Consider the following 25,054-nt stretch of genomic DNA (forward strand, 5'->3'; position numbering starts at 1 on the left):
TCTTGCATAACTCATTATGCTGACATTATAAAAAGAATTTAGTTGTAGAGTGCATTGAATGAGATTTGAGCACCTGAATCTTTCTTTTGTGTAGGATGAGTATAATAGGCAATTTTACCAAAACAGATATTGAGATCTTATGCAGAAGAAATCCTGGTTAATAAAAATTTTTAATAGTACTGATAATGTTGTTACTGAGCTTTCATTAAAAGACGCATATTGATATCTTGCAGCTGGTCTCTGGAAGGCACATTTTGTTTGAGGAGCATTTCAATAATTTTTATCAGATGCAGATTATTGCATTTGTATGTGTGGGAAGGTTAGTGAAAATGAATGCTTCTGACTGTTCTGTATTTGTGAATTGTTTGTGAAGCTAGGATTGCAGCTGAGTGTCTGAATAGTTCTCTATCAAGAGAAGTTAAGTGATAGTACACTGTAGGTGAGCACCTGAGGGGTGTACAGTGCTGGAAGTCAGTACTGTGCAGTTGCACCTGTGTCTACATGTGTGTGCTTCTCCAGCGTCATGGAAAAATGGCATTCCACCTATGACAACTACTTCTTGTCCTAGGACGTTAGCCTCCTTGCTGTAGCTTTTACATCTTCCCCTCTTCCCTCTATCATTTAACAGTTTATGTAGTCTTCTAGTTTCATGTAAGTTCAAGTTCATATGCAGTATTTGAACAGCTTTTCACAGAATCACACAGAATTTTGCTATAGTTAGGGCCCTATTTGATCTAAGTTCCCTTCTGTGGCCTCAAACATACCAGCATTACTACTTGTTACAGCAATATTCGTCCCAAAGTACAATGAAACATGATTAACAGAAGGAACAGACTTAGGCTATATAATTGTGTTGCATAAGCTCCTACTTTTGTTTCAAAATTGCACCTGAAGTTGTTTAGGGTTTTATTCTATATGTGTTTAGCAAACGCATTTGCACAAACCTGAGATTAAAGCTTTCATTTATGGAAGAAGAGAAATGCTCCTGCATTCTGACAAAGATACGATAACAGTAGTGTGTCATGAACTCCTTATGTTGCCTTGCACAGGCAGCAAAATCCCAGCTTATTCTGTGGCCAGTGGGCCTAAAGAAATCTGCATAGTTTTGCTTTTCTCTTCTCTGCTGCTGGCCCTATAGTTCTCATGAGAAGAGACACTGTGTTGTAACTCATTTGTAATTCTGCATGCTGATGGCTCCTTCTTCCTGCATCTTAGTGGAGATGTTCTCTGGAACTGCCTTCTCCGTGAAGGCACTAATTTTTCACCGGATTGGCAGGAATCTGTAGGGCCTTAATTGTGGTAGAGACTGTATTGAAGTTGGAACACCTAGTCAAAAGATATGAGAGAGAGGGGAAACACGTTGTTGTGAGGATACAAGCTGTTTCCTTTGGAAAAGAACCTGACCACAGTAATTAAGGCTTAGTGATAACGTTGTGCCATCGGTGTTGTTTATTTGGTGCTTGAAATGCATTTGTAGATGCCACTTCAAAGGAGAGGAGCAGTCATTGGGGAAATGCCTCTGTCCCTCTAGACAGGGAGGAAATTGTTTGTTAATCTGTAGAAGGGTAGTGTTTTCTTCTTATCTACCTGTCTAATGTAGCTGCTTTTTCTAATGAACTTTGAGAAGCCTCTTAGAGTTTCCAGGTGCTTCCTTCTTCAAAATAACTCCTTCCTAGTTTCTATTGTTGGTTTTGCTCTCTTGGCCTATGTTTGCCATTTGCTTTTGTTTCTCTTTTCACAGAATCACAGAATGGTTCGGGTTGGAAGGGACCGTAAAAGATCACCTAGTTCCAACCCCCCTGCCATGGGCAGGGACACCTCCCACTAGACCAGGCTGCTCAAAGCCCCATCCAGCCTGGCCTTGAACACTTCAGGGATGGGGCAGCCACAACTTCCCTGGGCAGCCTGTTCCAGTGCCTCACCACCCTCACAGAAAAGAATTTCTTCTTAATACCTAATCTAAATCTACCCTCTTTCAGTTTGAGGACGTTGCCCCGTGTTCTATCATTATACTCCCTGATAAAGAGTCCCTCCTCATCCTTCCTGTAGGCCCCCTTTAGGTACTGGAAGGCTGCTATAAGGTCTCCTCAGAGCCTTCTCTTCTCCAGGCTGAACAACCCCAACTCTCTCAGCCTGTCTAGCATAGATGCTGCAGCCCACTGATCATCTTCGTGGCCCTCCACTGGACCCGTTCCAACAGGTCCATGTGCTTCTTGTGCTGAGGGCTCCAGAGCTGGACACAGTACTCCAGGTGGGGTCTCAGAGAGCAGAGTAGAGGGCCAGAATCACCTCCCTCGACCTGCTGGCCACGCTTCTTTTGATGTGGCCCAGGATGCAGTTGACTTTCTGGGCTGCAAGCACGCATTGCCTGCTCATGTTGAGCTTCTCATCCACCAGCACCGCCAAGTCCTTCTCCTCAGGGCTGCTCTCAAGCCATTCTCCGCCCAACCTGTGTTTGTGCCTGGGGTTGCCATGACCCAGGTGCAGCACCTTGCACTTGGCCTGGTTGAACTTCATGAGGTTCGCACAGACCCACATCTCAAGCCTGTCAAGGTCCCTTTGGATGGCATTCCTTCCCTCCAGTGTGTTGACCGTGCCACACAGCTTGGGCTCTTCTCTCTTTTTCTTTCTAACTTTTATGTGGTTTACCTAACTCTTGACACCTCTCTCTTCTCAACCCAAAAAGCCTTGCTAGGGTGGTTGCCTGGTGGCTCAGCTAAACCACATGTATCATTGCAACCCTGGTTACTACTTGAAAGAATTCAACGAAACGATAAGAGCTTATGCCAGCGGATGCTGGTTCAGAGGGCACAGAGTTGCTGTTTCTGCCAGCACATATAGTAGTGGCTTCCTTAAGAAATGTGAGGATAATGTAATTTCTTTCATTTTAGTAGCAGTCTACATGTGTGCAATAGCATAGAGCTTTGCTCAGTCGCTTGCCTTTTTCTTCCAGGAAGGTTTCATTCACAAGATTGTAGAATTTTCTTTCTATTAAAAGCCTATCATTCCATTTGGGAAGGCACCCAAAGTAGTTTCCTTGTGATTAAGTGTTCCGTAACCTGTCACCCAAGCTTCAAAAAAAAGCCTTCAGGTGTAGCAGACTTTGTTTTCAGAACTGTAATGTGAAACTTTGTCAAGGTACTATCCAGCTTGGATAACAGCTATGTAAATCTGAATGAAGAGGGATTTGGGGGAGATAATGAAAAATATTTAACTGGTGCAGAAAACACTGTCAGCATAAGTGCTCAGGAAGAAGGTGACGTGATATTTATTTTTTTTTTTTTAAAAAGGTGATTTGTGACTTGTCATGTCACGGACCCTGAAATATCTTTTAACAATTAATGTACTATCATATTTTCTAAAGCTTCTATATTTTCATCTGGATAAATGTCTGCTGCATAATTTCCCCCTGTTCTTATGTAAGTGGTTTTCAGTCTTCTGAAATGGCCATTCAAATAATACTGGGAAGGCTTTCAAGTTGTCTTCTGAAGGCAGGGGGGGAGCAGGCAGGCTCATCTATCTTTGACTGAAAAAGTTGCCAGTTTGTATTGCTGTAACCTATCACGGTGCTTAACTTAGGGCTATTATATTTACATTTTTCAAATGCTGCTAAGCCCTCTTGAGGGAAGACATGTCAATATAAGGTGAAATACTGCTTCTGGGAGGTTCCAACGCAAAATGCTCCGTTTCCAATTTAGAAGCTTTGTGTGTGTGAAACCACCCCTCAGGTTTTGACCTATCATCTTAACAGTTCTTTTTCAAAGTCTTTCAAATCCCACTTTATAAAGTATATGTCCTCCTTTTTCCTGCCAAGAAAAACAAACTAAATTCTGTAGCTGCAAGAGGACAGTGTTGCAGAATGCGTCTGGAAAAGAGATTATATTCGTGCTCCATTTTTGTCATCCTTTTCCCTTTCCATTGGTTGCATGAGATGAATAGGGTAGTGATAGCCAGCTGCAAGGACTTGGCCAGAAAAAGGACTTGGAATCTTCCCCATCCTTGAAGTTCCTGCCTGGGTTTGGTGCTAACAGAGCAGGAGGAGAATGGCAAGCTAGCAGGAGAAAATTCTGCTGTGTTTGTTTACTTGGGGATTAACTAAGCTTGTGTGTCGTCAGAAAGCTGACGTACTGATCATACAATTGAGAATGTAACAGCAGTTTTATTCCTGGGTGTGTCTGATGGGTCTTGTCATGTTTCCTGGATGATAGACTGTGGTAAGTGCCCATCTGCGGTGCTTTCCTAAAAAGAATAATTTTGGTATTCAGGTCCTGAGCAGTTGATTGCAAGACACACTTTTTGTAAAGAATAGTTTAAGTTGCAGATGATTAGCTGCAGTGAGCAGCTACCAGGCAATTCTGAAAAGAGCACACATCGTAGCAAACGATGATCCATCTGGGAGTATGAATTTTCTTTTGGTCAACAAGATTGATAGAGCGTGACCATTTGTTTCTGAAGAAGTCATCTCTTGGTGTATGAATTGCATCATTCTGACGGTCTACAGTGAAGATACTGTCATTGTTGTATGATGTCATTGGCATGGTAGTGCATGTGACATGAGTGGTGACACATATCAGTGAAGCATTTGGAAGCATCTGACTTGATGCTGCAGGAGACACACAGTTTCTGAAGCTCAGCCTACCTTTGTGCTTGCATGGGCATGAATTCTCTAATGAGGTTGTTATGCAGCCAAACAGGAGAAGGAAGAGGTGGCTTCTCTTCCAAGTTCTCTAACAACCTGCTCTGTGTCACTGGCTGCAGTTGTCAGGCCAGCGCCACTTTCTTCAGAGACCTCCTGTTCAGTACTGTGGGGATTTCATGTAACTAAAAGCCCTTCCATTAAACTGAAAACCTGAAGGAAAAGATTGCATCTTGGAGCTAGTAGTACTCACTGTCATGTTAAAGGAGTCTGAATCCTATAGCGTAAACGTGGATACTATTTTGAGGTAATACAGTAGCTAACCTTCCTGAGGTTCTCCACTATATACTGGAATGTTGTGTTGTGTCCTCCTTCCCCCCAGTAATACAGATTTCAATTTTATTAGCATTAGTTCTAATTAAATTATTTATCTTAAATTATATTTATTAGAATTTGGATTTTATTAGTATTAAGTTACGAATACGTGAATGACAGTTCTTCTGCCCCCTGCATGTTTTAACTTTCTCTGGGTGGAATCCTATATCTTTGCCATTCCCAGAACAAGCCTCGGCTGTGGGGGCGCCTGTGTAGTCATTATGGGTACTTAGTGGGTCCACCTGGTGCTGAAGTCCCTGGTGGTTCTGCTTTAGCAGTCTGAAAGGATTGAAAACGAACAAACAAAATAAATAAAAAAATTTAAAAACTTGTTATCCCTAAACCGTAGGTTTTATACAGGCAGGAATGACTTGCTTGCAAAATTCATGTTGAGTAGTGCACAGATATGTCCCACTGTGTGTGTTCATTTTTGTAATGATGCTGTCATAGAACTATTGTCATAGATTATTTGTGCGTATGGTTTGCTTGTGCATTTAAAACGCTTTGTGTGTGTGTTAAATCCAGGTTTTTCTCTTTGTTTCAGTGTGCAAGGACCCACCCTACAAAGTTGAAGAATCTGGGTATGCTGGTTTTATTTTACCAATTGAGGTTTACTTCAAAAACAAGGTATGGGATCACATACTTTTTATTTAAAAAAAAACCCAAACAACAACAAACAAACCAAAAAACCCAAACCAAACCAAAAAGCAACAAAAACCCCAACATTTGAAAGTCAAGATTTTTTAAAGATTTACAGTTTAATTCATAAACTTAGTTAGAAATTAGTTTTAAAGCAGTCTTGATTTTGATAAAGCTGTTTTTCAGTGCTGTTCCTCAATTCAAAGTCACTAACTTTCAGAAATGCATAATTGTGTTTAGTAGGTAACTCTATGAAATCAGGATTATCTGATAAAATAAAGAAGTTGAATGTAATTATTCAGAAGAATTACTAGCCTTACTCAGAAGTGGACAGACTTTAAATAATGCGTAAGGAAGTTCGAGTCACGTAAACTTTAAGAAAGGATACGGATCTTGATTATGTTGATTTCTTAATGAACACATTGTTCTATTTTAGTATTGCCAGTCTTTTTAATTTGTTCAGGTATTGATCTTTCAGAACAGTCTTTTTTTTTATTAATCCTGCATCCTCAGTCTGAAAAAAAACATTATTTTAGACTGCGTGTGAATATTGATTCTACTCAACTCAGCATTACCAGGGGCACAGTTTAAAAACAAATCCAGTGCCATTCTACAAAGCTTGCGGTATTGTGGTATCTCAAATTCTGAGTCTAAGAAAAAGCGGCAATTACTGTGGATCTCTTAGGTAGCAAATACAGAGATTTCCTTTAATGTACATGATAGGGTCTGTATTACTAATAACCCGTTCACATAAAAAGAATTGAATTAGGGTGGAATTAAAGAGCAAAAGCTTGCATGGTTTAATGTACAGTAACTGCAACATTTTAGGTTCCTTTTGTATCTCATATGCCTCAGTGGAGGTATTATTATACTTTGCATGCGCTTCTAAGATACCCATGTGTTTATTTTATATTACCAAGATCTAGCTTAACATAATTATTTTAATCAAGTCAGTGTTATATCTTTAATGTGTTGAATGCTTGGTGAAAAATTAAGATCAAAAGAAAACAGAAATGCATAGTAAAAGACTTTTGCTGGAACCCTGGTCACTTAAAATTTGTGTTAGAGTGAAACTTTGTTAGCTGTGTATGCCTTCAAGTAGATATTCCAGTATTCTTTTGTCTTTCATAGAAAGCTCTGTCAAGGTGTGAGGTGTGGATAATTCTGCTCAGGCACTTTTTAAGTTGTAGGTTTCAAACAGGTAATTCTGAAATGTTCCCTGTATCAATCTGTGAAGAGCAGGGCTTAGTCTACCCTGTTTGCTATTGGAAAAGGAAACAGAACTGCCTCAGTGATTTGATTGGCTTTTTTGGTATGCTTTTTAGCTCTGTCTCCATTAGGGAAGCAGTTTTGATTCATTCAGGAAATCTAATGAAAAGCAGCCCATTCTCTTTAACTCCTGGTAAGAGCTCATCTCAAAACCAGGCAGAAAAGGTCAGAAGACAGTGAGTCAATCATTGAAGCATCTCTACAGAAAGCTTCCTGCCCAACATTTCTTTTTTTGTTTTCCACTCAGACTTTTGGCTGCCTTTGCTGACTGTGGAGACCTGCAAGTCTCAGGAGTTCTCCAGCAGGAGTTGTGGCTTAGACTGAGATCGAGAGGGCAGCAGTGATTACAACTCACCTCACCCTCAAGCAGCATGTGGAATTAGGAAGTTTGCAAACATCCCTCACCCCTATTTTGGTGTCATGGATTACAACAAGCAGCAGTTGGACTGTGAGTCAGCTAGCTCTTCACACAGCGGCAGCAGCATGCCCTTTCCTGGGGTCGGTACAATACAAAGGAAAAGTGGCACAAATATTGAGCTGACATTCCTGAGGCAAATTGCTGCTTTCTCCTGGCTCAGCTACTCTTCCTCCCCTAAGCCACTTCACAGGTATTCCAGTACAGAAAAAGAGGAGATAGACAGAAGGAGGAAGAGGAGACAGACCATCATCACTTATTCAAGGTAGACAACTTTTAAATTTCTGGTTCAGAAAGTACCCTAATGAATAGAGAAGGCAGAGGTACAGGAAGCCACTTGGGACCATGGAGAATTAAAGGCTGCCTACTGCCAGGACTAAGGAGAAATTGGTAGAAAATCTAATAGGCATTTCACTCTGACGGAAAATAATCCAAGCTTTAAAGAACTAGAGAAATGACAAACAATCCTCCCTCACACATTCAGCAGCAGCAGGCTATAGTTGTCATCCATTGAGAAAAAGTCCTTGGAGAAAATGCTGTTAGGTCAAAAGACTCCCACTCTGGAAAATGCAGTCCATTTAGGACAAGGCTCATAAACTGCCTTTTACTGTCACACCATTTTGAAACAATGGCAATGGTACCGGGAGTCCTTTGTATAGTAGAAGTCTGCTTTGAAATCACTGGTTATGTTCATCTAACTTTACACAGAATTCTTTGAAGACTCACATTTATAAATTCTTATAACTTTGCTTTTATGACAAAGCTGCTGGTACCAACTGTTTGCCTGTAGCAACATCAGTTTTCTAAGCAGACCCGGGAGTAAATAACTTCCATTTTTTTCTGCAAGAAATCATGTGTTGATCTCTGTAACAATAAAAAATATCTTCATCCATGGTTGCCTTTGAAAATGGTTCATCTAAGGGAACTGCTTGCTTCTGTCTTGAGAAACAGACTACTGCAGGCCTTTTATTTCAGGTCCCCTTCTGTTGTTTCTACTCCAAGTCTAGAGATGGGACAATAGGGATGTCCCTTGGCTGTGTTTGAAACTTCTGATTTAACTTTTAGAATAACTGAGATTTCTATGCTTTCTGTTCTTCACATCTTTGGAATCCTGAATCAAAACTAAACATTTTTTAATGTGAATTTTTTAAGCATCTGTCACTGAACAGAGCATACATTTTGATTACATGCAGTGTTGGAGATGTGCTAAGATTTTGCTGTGTCCTTTCCTCCTCTTCCCTCGTGGTTCCCTTTTTACTAAAGCTTTTCCCGAGTTTGACCTCTTGTATTCTGCCTTCAGACTGGCATTGGTTTGGTGGCTTCTGTTGCACATCAGGACCTTTGAAGGAAGGGCTACTTAATATTGCCTTAAAAGAGCACCTAAATTACATGCAGCCTCTAGAAGGGACTGTGTAAATGTATGACAGAAAATGTACTTATCTTTTCTCTGGTATTGCAAACTGAATTCTATTCAATTCCACTAGTGTCCTTTTTCAGCTGAGGCTTTCTCGGGACAGTAGAGCACTGATGACTTCTTCCAAGATAAATTTGGCTTTCCTGTTCTTTCTCTCTCCATATTGGTACAGGGAACATTCAGTTTCATTTTTTCACTGCAGTGTCAGAGAATTTTAATCACTTGGAAGCTGTGGTGGAACACTTGAAATCTAGCTGGCCACACTCATTCAAGGCAATGAAGTTTCATTAATAAATGAGCAGACCCCATATACAGGAGATCAGATATAGTTGGTCGCAGCAGTTTCATTCTTACCCCTTTCTACAACTCATGAAGAAAACAATAGTGTTTAGCTTTGGTGGAGGAATTTGCATTCAAAACTTACTGCAGTGTCTTCAGTACTACCTAGGGCTTAGAAGCGTGATTGTGTTGGTGACTGAGTTACCTTGTGTCAGCTGAATCATGATACTTGCCTATGCACTTGTCTGTAGCCTGTTCCAAATATGATATAACACTTTCAATTAAGCCTTCTCAGGACAGCTTGAAGTTTATGAAGTTCATGCATTTTATCATGTGTTGTCATGGGCTGATAGGAGCTTCTCTGATTTACTGTAGCTCAGCTGACACTCGGTAAATTCCATAATGTGTCCAAGAACACAGCAAATGGTTAAAAATGACATAATTTTCATTTTAATTGACAGTCTTTATGTAGCCTTTGTTTTCAATTTAGTTTTGGTGCTAGATGTTTCTATCTGGTTATTTTCAACCCTCAGGAAGAACCTAAGAAAGTTCGCTTTGACTATGACTTATTCCTGCACCTTGAAGGCCACCCACCTGTAAATCACCTCCGCTGTGAAAAGCTCACATTCAACAACCCAACAGAGGAATTCAGAAGAAAGCTGCAAAAGGCAGGAGGGGTGAGTCCTGCACCCACATCAAAAGCCATCACAATAAAGATGTTGCTGCTTATTGCTGGTGCATGATGAGTTTAACAAAGATTGACCTGACAGTGAGATGAAGTGTTTTTGTGATTAACTTCGTATAAGAGCTCAGTGCTAGCTGTCTTTAAGTGGAATGAGTGAGCAAATGAGCATGTGCCTGCATTAAATACACAATTAGATACCTGTTTTCACAACCAAGCAACTCATGTTTACTTCTGCAAAAGCAGAACTTAGACCTTATGCATGAAGCACTGCTTGCTTGACTTCCCAGAGGTGAAATACAGGAGGGCTACTGTAATGGGAGGAAGTAATAAGAAAATAAAATGTCTCTCATTTAAAGAGAAATGGTTCTGTATTAAGCAGAATAAATTCAGTAGTTATAAGGTAGAACAAGTTAGAAACTGTATGTATAAATAAAGCTACTTAAAGTTATATATGTTACACAGTCTGAACCAGAAAATTTACCAAGACTTCTTTACATGTTGTTAGAACTAATTGATGAGAAAGCCAAAGGAAGTTTGCCTATTTGGAGGGAGGAAAGGTCCAAACCTTTAGGTTTACATTTTGTCCGTTAGTGGAAACTGTTTTGCTGAGTTTCACACAATGGCAGAACCATTCATGCTGGCAGGGACCACCGGAGGTTCAGCCATGGGGTCAGACCAGGCTGCTCAGGACTTCATCCCTCCTTGCCGGGCTGTGAAACCTACCCTGGCTGAAGGTGGCCTGACCTCCCTGGGACCCGGCCTCACTGCTGTGATGTCTTCATGGGGAAAAGGCTTCTGCTTATTTCCAGCCTGAGTCTCTCATGTGTCAGCTTGTGCTACAGCCTCTTGCCCTCCCGCCACACACTACTGTGAAGAGCCTGACTGCATCTCCTCCATTTCTTTCCATCGGTGTCAGGGATGCTGTTGGGTGCCCCTGAAGCTGTCCCTCCTCCCAGCTGAAACAGCCCTGGTCCTGCAGCCTCTCCTTGCAGAGCAAGGGCTCCAGCCTCACCGTCTCAGTGGCTTCCCACCACCTCCCACCAATTTGTTTCTGTGCTGGGCACCCACATGGGATGCACTACCCAGATGGGGTCTGACAAGCACTGAGCAGAGGGTACAGTCCCTGCCTTCCCCTGGCTTTTAGGGCTGTGACCTGCTCATGAGACTCGTCCTTGTTGCTGCCCAGGTACACGGGTGGCCTGGGCACAGCTTGCTGCCTTCCAGTGCCAATCCCCTAGAGCTGTTTCCCAGCCCTAGCCTCATGGCTGCAGGGCTCTGCCTTGCTGGGACAGGGCTTGGCATTTGGCATTTATCCTTGTTGTATTTCGTGAGGCTGCTGTTAACCCATTCCTTCAGTCTGTCTGGGTCCCTTCTGGCAGCAGCCCTGCTCTTGAGTGTCTGCTGCTTCCCCAGTTAATTGTCATCCGCAAACCTCATGAGTAAAAGTGTGTTCTGTCTCCTCCTCCAGGTCACTGATGGAGATGTTAAGCCAGCTTTTGTGTTGTGGGTTTACTAATGTAAATACCAATGCTTATCTTTATATTTCTGAACAGTTATAACAAAAATGGGTAGCTCTGTTTAGCACAATTAGACAATAGTAGGTTCTGGGATGGAGAAGAGAGGGGAGCTAGTATGAGAATATTCAGTCTGCTGAAGAGGATGTTTGAAAGCAAAGCAAAAATAAGTAGCAGGCATAGTCTGAAAGACCTTGTTGTCCTCCTGGAGAAGAGAACTGTTAGAACTATGGTTGTATTGAAATAGAAGCATGAGCCGTGTTTTGCGTTTGGGTTTATTAGGTTCAAGAGGGTATCCATATCTGGACAATGTACTGGCTCTTTAGTGTGTTTGCAAATAAATCATCAAGATTGTATTCTGGAAAACTTCATGAGACACTGCTTTAATATTAATTGTATCAGGTCAATTGTCAATGGACAAGTTTTATCCAAAAGTGTAATAAATGTAAATGATGCCAGCAGGGACTTTGGTGGGATGGGGAGGTTAAAAAAGTAAAAATAAGAGGCGTCCCTTTTATTGCTTTATTTCTTTGCCTTCTAATTTTAGGTTTCTTGAGTTAACAAAGGCAAAAAATGTTTGTGTCATTGCTTTTTATCTTCTGGATGCTACAAACTACTTGGTTTTTTGTTTTGTTTTGTTTTTTTTCCTTCTCCTCCATTTTGCCAATTTCCTTCCAGAAGATGTTTGGGGCTGTTTTTTTTTTTTGAAGCTATTGGTGTTTTGTGCTTCCCTCTGTAGGCTTTCTGACCTAGGAGTTTGTCTGATCAACTTAGCAGAGATGATGTAATAGCATTCTGTCTGTCTTGTTGCTGCAAGCCTCTGTGAAGGGCTTACATCTCCCAGCATAGCATTGGAAGGCCAGTTACACTTTCATGAAATGCTGCACATAAGCTTTTCTTTGACTGTTGTAGAAGCTGTGGAAAGCTGGCTCTTAGTTTCAAGTGTAAGCAGAATAGACGAGTGAATGAATCCATGATACATTAACTCACTTGTAACTTTCACGCTTTAGGCTGAGAAAAGCATTTACAGGATGATAAAATATGGGACGGGTTTTGCACTTACTTGTAAGTCAAAACAATTAATACTTGTAGATTATGGCTGTCGTCAAGAAAAAGTAAAAGTAACAAGTCATTGAATTTCCTCAACAGGCAACAAGTCTGGCAAAATGAAGTTCATGTCATTCAAAAAGAATGAGATATCCTATTAATGTAAAATGATAAGTGGTAGCTTTAAGAAAAGCACTCTAAGATGGTGGACTTTCATGTACGTGCTCTTTTAATAATGGTGTAAATCGCTTGATTTCTGTGCACCTCGGAACCCAGATCTCTTATTAGTTTTTCTCCAAGCAAAAGTCATGGGACATGTTGTTCCACTGATTTAAACTTCTAAACATGGTTTTTTATTTCTCATTTGCATAAGCATATGTATATTACAAATAGTATGTCCTTCTGAAGGGAAAAGTGCAGGCTCACCTGGCACCTGCATGCTGCCATATTCAGTATAGACATGTCTATGTGTTTGTCTCTTGCTGCAGATGCCTTGAATCATCTTTTGGATGCTCACAACTCCCCTTTTCATAGAATCATAGAACATGTTGGGTTGGAAGGGGCCTTTAAAGGTCATCTAGTCAAACCTCCTGCAGTAGGCAGGGACATCTTCAACTAGATCAGGTTGCTCAGAGCCTCATCCAGCCCAGCCTTGAATGTCTCCAGGGATGGGGCCTCCACCACCTCTCTGGGCAACCTGTTCCAGTGTCTCACCACCCTCACAGTAAAGAACTTCTTCCTAATGTCTAATCTAAACCTACCCTGCTCTAGTTTAAAGCCATTGCCCCTTGTCCTATCGCTACGTGCCCTTGGAAACAGCCCCTCCCCAGCCTTCCTGTAGGCCCCCTTCAGGTACTGGAAGGCTGCTATATGTCTCTCACATACATCACACATACATCTTGTGGCATCCCAACTGCAAACTGGTTGGGGATATTTGCTACAGCCAATGTTCTTTTGTCTTTCAGGCTAAGAACCTTTCTTGTTGTTTTAAAATGAAGTGCTAGCAGTCTGCCTGTGCATTCTCATGGTTACCCTTCCCCAGGGCATTCCCATCCTTCATGTGCCCAAAGGTCTGACTATCCTGCAGTTCACTGGGAGAGAGTAAGAGTGATATACAGATATCCTGAGTAATTACACAAATGAGAACACAACAGTAGCACAGCTTTGCAGTGCTGCAGTGGCCACTTCAGTTAAGGCAAACAGGACGTTTAGGGTGGTGACAGTCATGTAGATTAATTCTGTGGAGTATTTCCATTTTAGCATTTTATTTGGTATCATCAGAATTGAAGCGTAAGTGTGCAGTCAGTCGTCATTAGTAAGAGGTCACCAACTTGCTGATTTCTCTTCCAATCTGAGAATTAACTTTTTGAGACCTTACAAGGTAGAAGGGTTTCATTTGGCTGCAGAGATTGTATTTCTGTACTCAGGAAGGTAAATAGACTGAACTTTGGTTCAGTCTTACAAAGGCCATATCCAGTTTGCAAAGTTCTTTGTCAATGTTTTCCACCTTCAGAAACATATTTTCTACACTGAACTATCCCACACACCCTCAAAAAATATAGTTACACTCAAGTCCATATCTACAATTTACCTACTTTCAGTTGACATTGTTCTTATAAATGTAAAAAGAAATGTTTACAGAGGAAATAAAATATTTTCAAGAATATGCTGGGCAAATTCAGTCAAAACATTCAGTGTAATTGTTTATGTTCTATCTCTTTGCATATATGTTCTAAATGACATTTCTTTTAGAAAAGTTTTCTGTGGAAATTATGCCACTGAGAGTTTTTTGTGCCATTTACTCTGTGTGGTACTTAATGATGTGAAGCTAACAGGTATACAGGTATGACTCGTGAATTAGCAGTGTATACCATAACTCATCCTGTTGGTTGAAATCCCAAATAACACCGTGTATGCAAATTTTGGCTTTTAGTAAATCCATTTCTTACCAAGCAAATCGTCAAGCTACTGGTAGTGGTGGAACTTTATACATGTGATCTCCTACAGAGCTCATCTTCTAGACACAGCACAAAATTGTGCATGAGTAGATACAGTAGGATTGAAGTTTTCATCAAATAAACACCAATAAGCATTGATCCTTATGTGGTCATTCCTTCCTAGATTTGTCAGTTACCTTTTCAGATTAGTTTCAGCCTCTAAACATGAAAGAGCCAGAGAGAAAAGAGGCAGCACTGTGACTCCTGTGTATGGGTATGGAAAGGGGATGACACTGACTGGGAAATTTGAAGTAAATGTTGAATCCTACTAAAACCATTTATAAATGGGGTCTGGCTCCAGTGATGTGTTTTGTGCTGTCAGTAGTGCTGGTTCTGTTGCTTTTTTGGCCTGCATGTTTTTCAATTTCAAGAAAAAATTGAAAATTACACCTAATCTGCTTATTGAGACAGTAGAAATAAATTGATTCTGAAGATGCTGAGTGACAGCTACCTAACAGTTAAATTGAATTTTGCCTCTGGAAGCAGAGTTGCTCAGGCATCACTTGTTTGAATATGATATTATGAATAACTTAATTTTGATTGTTGCAGAAAAAGTACTGAAAGTATTTTTAGTCCATGCTAAGACAGCAATTTAATGCAGCCCTCTCTCCCATTGCAAATATATAGTTGCTTGTAGTTGCTTATATTTGCAAATCTATGAACAAAAATGTTGGTATTATTTTTGAAAGGAGACTCAAAATCAGATTGTTTAATCCAGGAGTACACAGACAATGTTTAATAGTTGAATTTTCTTTCATAAAAAGAAAAGCCATATAGATGCCCCTTAGAGAGCAGTTATCACTATAGACAAAAATAATAAAATTCATAACATTATTACAAATATACATAGCTATTATTAATACAGTTTGAAGTTTCAGATTTAGAGGATGCAAGGAATAGGTCACTTTTAGAGTAGTAATGATTCTTTTTAGCAACAGAGGTGTGCTTTTGTCTGCTTTCAGTAAAATTAATTTGGAAATACAAGTAGCTCTGCTTTTGGAGCAAGTTTTCTCTTCACTTGAAGACAGCTGATCTATGAGTCAAGAGACAGCAAGAATCATTCTGAGGGGTACAATTTTTAGAAAATAATATCAATGTAAAAATTCGGGTTTTGCCAAAAAACACTGCATTCTGTTGTTTGAGGTTTTTTTCCAAATCTTTCTGTTTTTACTGTTTAACAGTTAAGAAATTTTCAGTCACTTGAGATGCCCGCATAATACCTATTCTAAAACCTACGTTCTTAATCCATGTAATGAAGATGAAATCATGGGGATTTCCCTCTTTTCTCTATCCTTCCTCTTTCCTTGCAATTCCTGTGTCGGTTGGAATAGTTGGCTTCTACCCAGGGACAACCATAGGTACAGTGCTGCTCTAGGGAAGGGATTATGTTTAATCTTGTGCTTTTCATAATTAAGTAACTGAATTTTCTTAAACTATATATTACTTTACTTTTGAGCAAATAACTTAAAAGAATTCTAAAAGGTTTTCTATTCCCTGGTGAGTCTTTTGGTTTACATAGGAATAATAGTTCAGGACAACTGCATTATTGTTGTTGCTCTTAGTGCTTTCAGTGGTGAATGAACTTGTTCTTCACTGTAAAATGACATGGGGTGCAGCAGCCCAGGACCCCGTGAAGTCACTTGTCTATCTATGCACAATGACTGTAATTCATCTGCAGGGCTGCAGAAACATTGTAATACTGGTTCATTTTCCCCAGAATACTGAAAGTACTTTCAATTTTTCTGCAGCACGTTGTGGGGAAGCTCACCAGCCTGTTCTGAGGCTGCTGTATGAAGGTGTTCCTAGATTACCTGCTCGGTAAATGAAACTACAACAGGTAGTTTGGTGTGGATCTGTTTGAGGCAAGATTATTCCATCTTTGTTGATGGCCTCCTTTCATTCAGGAAATTGAAAAAGTAAGAGACAGTAACAGCTTTTTGGTAGTGGTTTGTTTCCCCGCAGAAGCACATTAGTGCCTTAATAAGGAGATTGTGTTGATCTGGAGCAGCTGTGACAGCTTGTACAGTTTTTAACTGTGTATCTATCTAAGTGTCTGTGTGAGTTGGTTGATCTATGACTCATATACATCCAGGGTGGCATGATGTGCATTTGTAGAAATTGGCAATAAGAGAAGACCAGCTTCCTTGGAACATTTTGAGGCTGTTCCTCATGCTTTCTGTACTGGGATCTGAAAAGCAAAGTTTTGTGTTCTGAAAGTGGGTGGTTCTTCTTGGGTACCTGGGTACACCAAGCTGCCAAACATGTCAGTAGATAAGAGTTGTTCTGGACAGGCCATTTTTTTTTTTTTTTGTAAGGAGACTTCTGAATCAGGTGTTTGTAGGCTTGTGTATAGGTATTACAATTTCACAATTTTTCCCAAATTACTGTAAAAGGGATAGTGGAAGAGCGTTCCCGATTATATTAAGATAATTGGTGGCGCACAGTTGTTGTTCCCTGATCCCTTCTTTTGTTCAGCAGTGCATGGAACTACATAAATTAAATACATGGCAGTTTTTCATTCTAGACTGGTCACTTTTACGTTGATCAAGCAGGTAGGATCATTCCTACCCAGTAACGTGAATACTAATGGATTTCCTCTACCCACTGTTTTTTTGGTTGTTTTGTTGTATTTTTTTTAAATAAGTTTTCCTTTGCCCAAGAAGCTGTCTTTTATTTAAAGTAATTGGCAGACAAAGGTTTTAAATACAAGCTCAACAGCTGCAGGCTCGCAAAGTGGATGTTAGGCGAACTAGAGGCAGGATACCATTACCAGTAGATCAGTTTGGATGCTTGTATGCGTAATGCTTTATTGGCGCATATGGCAAAAGGAAAAAAATGTTTCTATAGGGGTGGGCTAGTGAGAAAAGCGTTCGGGGGGACACACAACCCCTCTGTCTTATACATCTGCCTGTAACAGCAATGAAAGTAAAAGATAGCTTATGTGCACTTGTTGTTTTGCTCTTTGGTAGGAGTTGTTTACCATGGTGGGTAACACCAGCATGATATTCATGTGGTATTTGGATGCTCCAATATGATTTAGTCTCACAGAGTTTTCATAATTTTTTCTTAAATACGCTATTATGATGAGATCTTGTTAAACCTTATTTTGGTGTTTTAATCTCTTCCCTGTATTGAGCTAAAACTTGTATGGAACGGCTTATTAGTGGTGGTGTATGAAACCTCCCAGTTACAGTCTAAACCAGCAGAAGGTAAAGCTAGGAAAGATGATTTTTCTCTTGTGCAAATTTAGTGTTACGTGTTAAGTAGCTGCCCATAGTGATGCTCCTGTTTTCCTTTCACAGAGGAAGTGAGATGGAGTGTGGCTTCTTCTCTCTCTGATGTGCATTATTAAAATAAATCTCCTCCCAAAACTGTCCATTAACTGCAATCTTTGGTGTCACTGGAACAGATGGGCTTTGGAGCAGGAGAGGGAAAAACATCAGTGCGCATCTTCATTTCCCTTTGTGGCTTTGTCCAGTCACATCAAACAGTTATTCCATTAAACAGTGCTGCTATTGGTCTTTCTTCTCTTTGTCTTGTCTCGCATCCTCTGCCGTGGTGACATCATCTCTCCGTCATCATTAGATTGCAGGCTGGCTTTCTTGGGAGTTCACCTCATCTGCTGAGTGAGTTTCTGTATGCCTTATGGAACAGCTCATTTAACCTTTTTTCTCCTCTTCCTGGAACATCTTCTAACCCAACAGTCATGTTTGTATGGTGAAGCTTTTCCTGGACAGCACAGGGTCTCTCTGAAAAACAGTCATCTACGCGTGAACTTCCTGAGAGTTCACTTGCTCCTGTTGAATAGTTAATCAAGCTATTAAATGGTTTTGGACTAAATGTTGACCTGGAGGGACACCGGTAGTCAGTGGCATGTACCTGGACCTTGCACAGCTGCAGAGAACCATTTCAGTCCAGCAGTCCAGATGGTTCTCCACCCATCTCATCAGATATTTATCGAGTCCATATCTCATAGATCGGGCTGTAAGTTGGGCAGGATTGTTCTTAGTAAATGTATGCTGACTGCTGGCAGTCACATTCTTGTCCCTCTGTGGGCTGGAAATGGGTTCCAGGAGGATTTTCTCCATCTTCTTCCCAGGGATTGAAGGGAAACTGATGGAACTTTTGTTCCTTGGATCTTCCGTCTTGAAGATGAGTGTAATGTTTGCCTTTCTCTGGTCATCAGGAAGCTTCCTTGATCACCACAGCCTTTTGAGGGTGATGGAGAGCTGCCTTGCAATGGCACTGACCAGCTCCTTCAGTACCCCTGCTTGGATCCATGAGTTTGGTCTCATGAACTTGAGTATCCCTGTGGGTGAAGTGCACGCCAACTCAATCCTCCTCTCTCGTGGGCACCGACTCACTGACACAGCCTCTGTGAGGATGCTTGGGTACCTTGGAGGCCTGAGGAAACAAGATCTTATTAGTGAACACAGAGGCTAAAAGAACATTGAATAGATAAGCCAAGTTCTTTGTCATGAGGTCTCTTGCCCCATTGAGCAGTGGGTCACACTTTCTTTAGCCTTCCTTTTACAGCCTGTCTGTTTTTAGAAACATTTATTGTTGTCATTCACATCGTGTAACATTAGCTGCTTCCTATGGGTGCAAATAATTTCTATTCATGAGGATTACAAAGTTCCTGCCAACAGGTAACAGTTAAAATACATATTTTCTAAATTGAATCTTATACAAAACAAAACAGAAAAAGCCAGCGTGGGTACATGGAATCATAGAATATCTTGAGTTGGAAGGGACCCGTACGGATCATTGAGTCCAACTCCCTGCTCCTCACCAGGACTACCTAAAACTAACCATATGACTAAGCATCATCCAGAGGCTCCTTGAACTCTGGCAGGCTTGGTGCTGTGACCACTTCCCTGAAGAGCCTATTGCAGTGGCTGACCACCCTCTCAGTGGAGAACCTTTTCCTAATGTGCAATCTGAGCTTCCCCTGATGCAGCTTCATTCTATTTCCTCTTGTCCACCAAAGAGAGGAGATCAGCACCTCCACCTCTGCTGCCCCCTTGAGGAAGTTGTAGACTGCAGTGAGGGCACCCCTCACCCTTCTCTTGAAGCTGAACAAACCAAGTGTCCTCAGCCGCTCCTCCAAAGTCTTGCCCTTGAGGCCTTTCACCATCTTGGTCACCCTCATCTGGACATACTCTAATAGTGTGATGTCCTCCTTATATTGAGGTGCCCAAAACTGCACACAGTAGTTGAGGTGGGGCCACACCAGTGCAGTGTAAAGTGGGATAGTCACCTCTCTTGACATGCTTCTTAGTTAAACCTATTCTGTAGTTTCCATATCATTTGTATCCTGGTATTAAACTGTGAAAATAACTGTTTTCTCTTGGCCTTGTTTTTAATGCTTATCCAGAACCAGATACTCCAATCCACCCAACTGTTTTTTAAAATCCTTTAACATTTGTGAACAAGTACATCTAACTCGCTACTTCTACACGTCCCATTACTGTCACTTTTGACAACACCAAAGACAGACTGTGAGGTCAGCTAGACCTCTGCTTAAATATAGTCAAGCTAAATCTCTGTTTAAAGCCCAGCTGTTGTCTCACCTTGCTTCATTAACCTGTCTTATTCCACCAGCTTGTCTGATCCCACTGAGCTGTTGACTTGTGGAAGGGGCTGAGGAAAAGGAATTAATAATGTTCCTGGCTTTTGTCACTGAAGGTGATTCATTGTGGGAGCAGACAAGCACCAGCTGCAGGTGGTTTTGGGTGCCTGGATTAAGCACGGGTTGTGGCAGTGTCCTCAGCATATTGGAGTGTACTCTGCAGCTGTAAGCTAGCGGAAAACTTACGGTGCGGAAAGGAGGAAACAAGTTAAAAAGAAGTACATATGGCATGGCTGTATTGGACAAATCTTGCTATGCTTTTGGTAAGCTTGCTTTCTTGCTCCAGAATTAATGTCTTGCTGTGGTATGCTCATTCCCACCTTTTGCTTCTTCTGGGTAGCCTTGGCTTAATATAGCCGTATACATATACATACACACACATAAGCAGTATGTGCTGCCAGTGTGATAGTGCCAACGTAAAAGCAGAGACTTGCTCTGAAAGCTGGCTGAAGTACATCTGTCAGGCTGTGTGTTTGACTAATGGGAGGACAAAGGGCAGTTACCCACTGCAGAAATTGCTGTAATTATGTCAGCTGAGCTCTAGCAGTAATAGTACTTAAAGTGGATGTATAGCTGTCTCTTTGCTAATTTAGCCAAAAGGGAAATGCATCTCCATTCCAAAAAGTATTTGTGATGTTGGGGCTTTTTACATAGATAATCTTGGCAAAGAAAACAAACATTTTGGGAGAGTTCCTGGAGAGTTACTTAATGTTAATATTAACTTTATTCTTTGAGAGGGAGGAGAAGGTAAGTGATTTTTATATCTTTTTTCCTGATATAGGGGACTTTAATGAGGACTGTATCCTTTTTCTGTCAGAAATCAGTTTGGAAGACAGAGGTGTGTTTTTTATCAGAGGAGCCAAAAAGTTAATTTTACATGAGACTTTCTTGGACTTTGTCATCTTTACAGATGGTAAAGTCTGTAGTCTGAACAGAAGTTGTGTTTTACTGCATACATTGTTAATCACATTAAAATTTTGAATCTATAGTTGCCATTTTTCATAGGATGTATAATGAAATAATAGGCTGCAGGATTCAATACACTGAAATTTTTAGGGCTCACAATTTGGAATGTCCAGATTTTGTCTTCCAAAAATGGTATGGGAATTTTTTGTCATGTGAAGAAGCAAAGGTGACCACACAGGGCATCCACAAAAGCAAGCGTGACATTGTGCATGGGAGCCAGTGGGAAGAGAGGGATGTTTCCTTGCAGGTCCAGAGCTCGGCATCTTCTCTCTAGCTTTGCAGGGCTTGTCAGACAGCAGGAAAGCTATCTCTAGCATGTAGTGTTTTGAAAAAATAGATAAATTAATAGCTGTGCTAGGGAGCAGCAGAATCCAGGTACAGCAGCTCTGGAGCAGAAGATGGGAGCTAGCTGAGTTTCACTCCCATAGAAGGCATGAATCTTAACATGTCTGGTAACTGCTCTGTGATGGTTGATTTGTCTGTGGTTTCTGGAAGTGTTTGTACGTAAAAGGCTTTAAAATCCAGGAAGGGAACTAGACCCTTGCTATGGCAGAATTGCTGCTTGCTGACCAGCTATCCAGTTTACTGTACTACAGAACAGATAAAACTTGCAGTTAAAGTTGCAGCGGTACTGCTTTCACATAAAAACATCATGCTGTTTTTACTGTTTATCTTTGTGGTGGGTTAACCTTGGCTAAGGGCTGAACTTCCACCCGGTGGCTTGGTCACTCTCTCTGCCCCCTGTCCTGGTTCCGGTGGGGATAGGGTTAATTTTTCCTGGTATTCCATGCCATGTGAGCCACGCCCACCCTGAGCTGCTGGGGGAGGGGGCAGGAAGTTGCTGCTTAAAAGCGGGCTGGGGCGTCCCAGGTCCGGCCAGCAAGCGGCGGGGGAGCGGCGGTTCCGTAATCGTGTTTGTATATTCCCCTATCCGTGGTGTTGTTGTTGTTTGCCTGTTCCCTTTGCTGTTCTGTTAAACTGCCTTTGTCTCAACCCAAGAGTCTTGCCTTTTCTTACGATTCTTCCTGTATTAGGAAGGCGCGAGCGAGCGGCACGTGGTTCTTTGTTGCCGTCTGAGGCTAAACCACGACAGTCCTATTTGGCGCCCAACGTGGGGCTCGAAGGGTTGAGATAACGACAGAATCCAACTAGAACGTGGAAAAAACGGTTTTGGTTTTTTAGGTAAATAGTCACTGGTCATCATGTTGCTTGGTTTGTTCTCATGGCTGTGTTACATAAATTCCTATATGGCTTATGTACTCCCTGCGATGCTGTTTACCATGTCTGGAACAGGGATGAGGATTATCATTCTGCTGTCCTGTGCGATATCTGTTTATGATATGATAACATCACTGTTCAGACGGCTATTTTGGGGTGTTTATGTGGTTTTGCTGTCCTGTCCGTACATTGGACATCGTCTCTCAGAATTTGTTAATAATTTCCCCAGCCCTTTTGCCTCCCTTTTCTCCTTCGGGTTAGGTATGACAGCTTTTGAGAATTTTGAATATCCTTGGGATACTCAAACCAGCGTGTTCCTAGTGCTATGTCTCCTGAATACGTTCCAGGTCTTGTTTAGGGTTAAGCGACTATTTAAGACTACCACCCGGAGATCTGCTCCGAGGCTGGATAGTCAGGGGTGGCATGGCATGTGGGAGAGCATGGGCAGGTACCTAGAGAACTACTCACCTCCAATGGTCTGGGACTTCACCCCTGAACAATTACAGGACCCTGATAAAGTGGTAGAATATTTGAAGGGAAAATGCTGTGGCTATTCTAGAGAGGCACAACTCACTGCATTGTGCTGGGCCCTGGCCAGTATCTACCAGGCACTGCTCAGAATTATGCAGCACCCTCAAGGGGAAGAGATGGAAACCAGAGCTGCAGCCCCTGCGGCGGCCCCTGCGGCTGCTGCAGCCCCTGCGGCGGCCCCTGCGGCTGCTGCAGCCCCTGCGGCAGCCCCTGCGGCTACTGCAGCCCCTGCGGCGGCCCCTGCGGCTACTGCAATCCTTGCGGCGGCCCCTGCGGCTACTGCAATCCTTGCGACAGACACTGCAGTTACTCCAACCCCCATAGCAGCCACTGCCACTGAACCAGGGAACCAACCCGTGCCAGTATCAGTTGCCCCCATACAGAAGAAGAAGTACACAAAGAAATCAGTTCGCTTAGTAAGAGATGATGATGAACCAGGGCCATCACGAGAGCAGGAGGAAGAGGCAGAACCAGAGATAATTACTCGATCCCTATCCTTGAGTGAGCTGCGGGATATGCGAAAAGATTTTAGCCGACTTTCAGGCGAGCACATTGTCACCTGGCTGCTCCGGTGCTGGGATAACGGGGCCAGTAGCCTGGAATTAGAGGGTAGGGAGGCCAGGCAGCTGGGATCCCTGTCTAGGGAAGGCGGCATTGACAAGGCAATTGGGAAAAAGACCCAAGCCCTCAGCCTCTGGAAACGACTCCTGTTAGGCGTGAGGGAGAGGTACCCCTTCAGCGAGGATGTTGTATGTCAGCCAAGCAAGTGGACTACCATGGAAAGAGGTATCCAGTACCTGAGAGAATTAGCCGTGCGGGAGATGATTTATTATGACTTGGACAATGCAGACTTACCCACAGACCCTGATGAGGTGCGATGCACAAGGCCCATGTGGTGGAAGTTTGTACGGAGCGCACCATCGTCATATGCCAACTCCCTGGCAGTAATGGAATGGAAAGGTGAAGAGGGACCAACGGTGGATGAGGTAGCTGGCCGGCTCCGGCGATATGAAGAAAGTCTCTCTTCCCCCCTTGTCTCAGCTGTGGAGAAACTGTCGCGGAAGGTCCAGCAACTTGAAGAGAATATGTCCTACTCCCCACCTGCACGGGCCAGTGTCTCAGCTATTAGAAGCAGGCATTTCCCCACTCAAGAGAGAGAGTACGGAGGGTACACACCACGAGGCACCCTGTGGTTCTACCTGCGGGACCACGGAGAGGACATGAGGAAGTGGGATGGACAACCTACTTCGGTCCTGCGGACACGGGTACAGGAGTTGCAAGGAAGGACAACCACAAAAGGGGATCCCTCCAGGAAAAGTGCCGCCCCAGTTTCCAGTGGGCCGTTCCCCAGACAAAGCAGAAGGCCTGATCTTGCTTCTGATCCTCTTGAAGGAACTTCCAAGTCATTTATGCAAGAAGTGAGTAATGGATACTATGACCAGTATTAGGGGGGCCCTGCCTCCGGCCAGGTGGAGGAAAGGGACAACCGGGTTTATTGGACGGTGTGGATTCGATGGCCTGGCACATCAGACCCACAGGAGTATAAGGCTCTAGTGGACACGGGTGCGCAGTGTACTTTAATACCATCAAGCTATAGAGGGGCAGAACCCATTTGTATTTCTGGGGTGACAGGGGGATCCCAAGAGTTGACTGTACTGGAGGCAGAAGTGAGCCTAACTGGGAATGAGTGGCAAAAGCATCCCATTGTGACTGGCCCAGAGGCTCCATGCATCCTTGGTATAGATTACCTCAGGAGAGGGTATTTTAAGGACCCAAAAGGGTACCGCTGGGCCTTTGGCATAGCTGCTTTGGAAACAGAGGAAGTTAAACAGTTATCTGCCTTGCCTGGTCTCTCAGAGGATTCTTCTGTTGTGGGGTTGTTGAGGGTCAAAGAACAACAGGTGCCGATTGCTACCACAACGGTGCATCGGCGGCAGTATCGCACTAACCGAGACTCTCTGATTCCCATCCATGAGCTGATTCGTCAACTAGAGTTTCAAGGAGTGATCAGCAAGACTTGCTCACCCTTTAACAGTCCCATATGGCCGGTGCGAAAATCTAATGGAGAGTGGAGGCTAACTGTAGACTATCGTGGTCTGAATGAAGTCACACCACCGCTGAGTGCTGCCGTGCCGGACATGCTAGAACTCCAGTACGAACTGGAGTCCAAGGCAGCCAAGTGGTATGCCACGATTGATATAGCGAATGCATTCTTCTCAATCCCTTTGGCAGCAGAGTGCAGGCCACAGTTTGCTTTCACTTGGAGGGGCGTCCAATACACCTGGAATCGACTGCCCCAGGGGTGGAAACACAGCCCCACCATTTGCCATGGACTGATCCAGACTGCACCGGAACAGGGTGAAGCTCCAGAACATCTGCAGTACATTGATGACATCATTGTATGGGGAAACACAGCAGAAGAAGTTTTTGAGAAAGG

At 42.5% G+C, this 25,054-nt stretch overlaps 1 protein-coding gene across 2 annotated transcripts in view; it reads left to right on the forward strand.

The window, feature by feature from the left end:
- Positions 1-25,054, forward strand: part of MLLT3 (MLLT3 super elongation complex subunit) — a 139,459-nt gene that overhangs the window by 59,554 nt on the left and 54,851 nt on the right. For both annotated transcript variants that reach the window (XM_054185856.1, XM_054185857.1), the window contains exons 3-4: positions 5,556-5,638; positions 9,561-9,704. In XM_054185856.1, coding sequence (XP_054041831.1) covers positions 5,556-5,638; positions 9,561-9,704 — 227 coding nt within the window. The remainder of the gene's footprint in view (positions 1-5,555; positions 5,639-9,560; positions 9,705-25,054) is intronic.

This window comes from Rissa tridactyla, chromosome Z (assembly GCF_028500815.1).
Source record: "Rissa tridactyla isolate bRisTri1 chromosome Z, bRisTri1.patW.cur.20221130, whole genome shotgun sequence".
In the NCBI taxonomy this organism is placed as follows: Eukaryota; Metazoa; Chordata; class Aves; order Charadriiformes; family Laridae; genus Rissa; species Rissa tridactyla.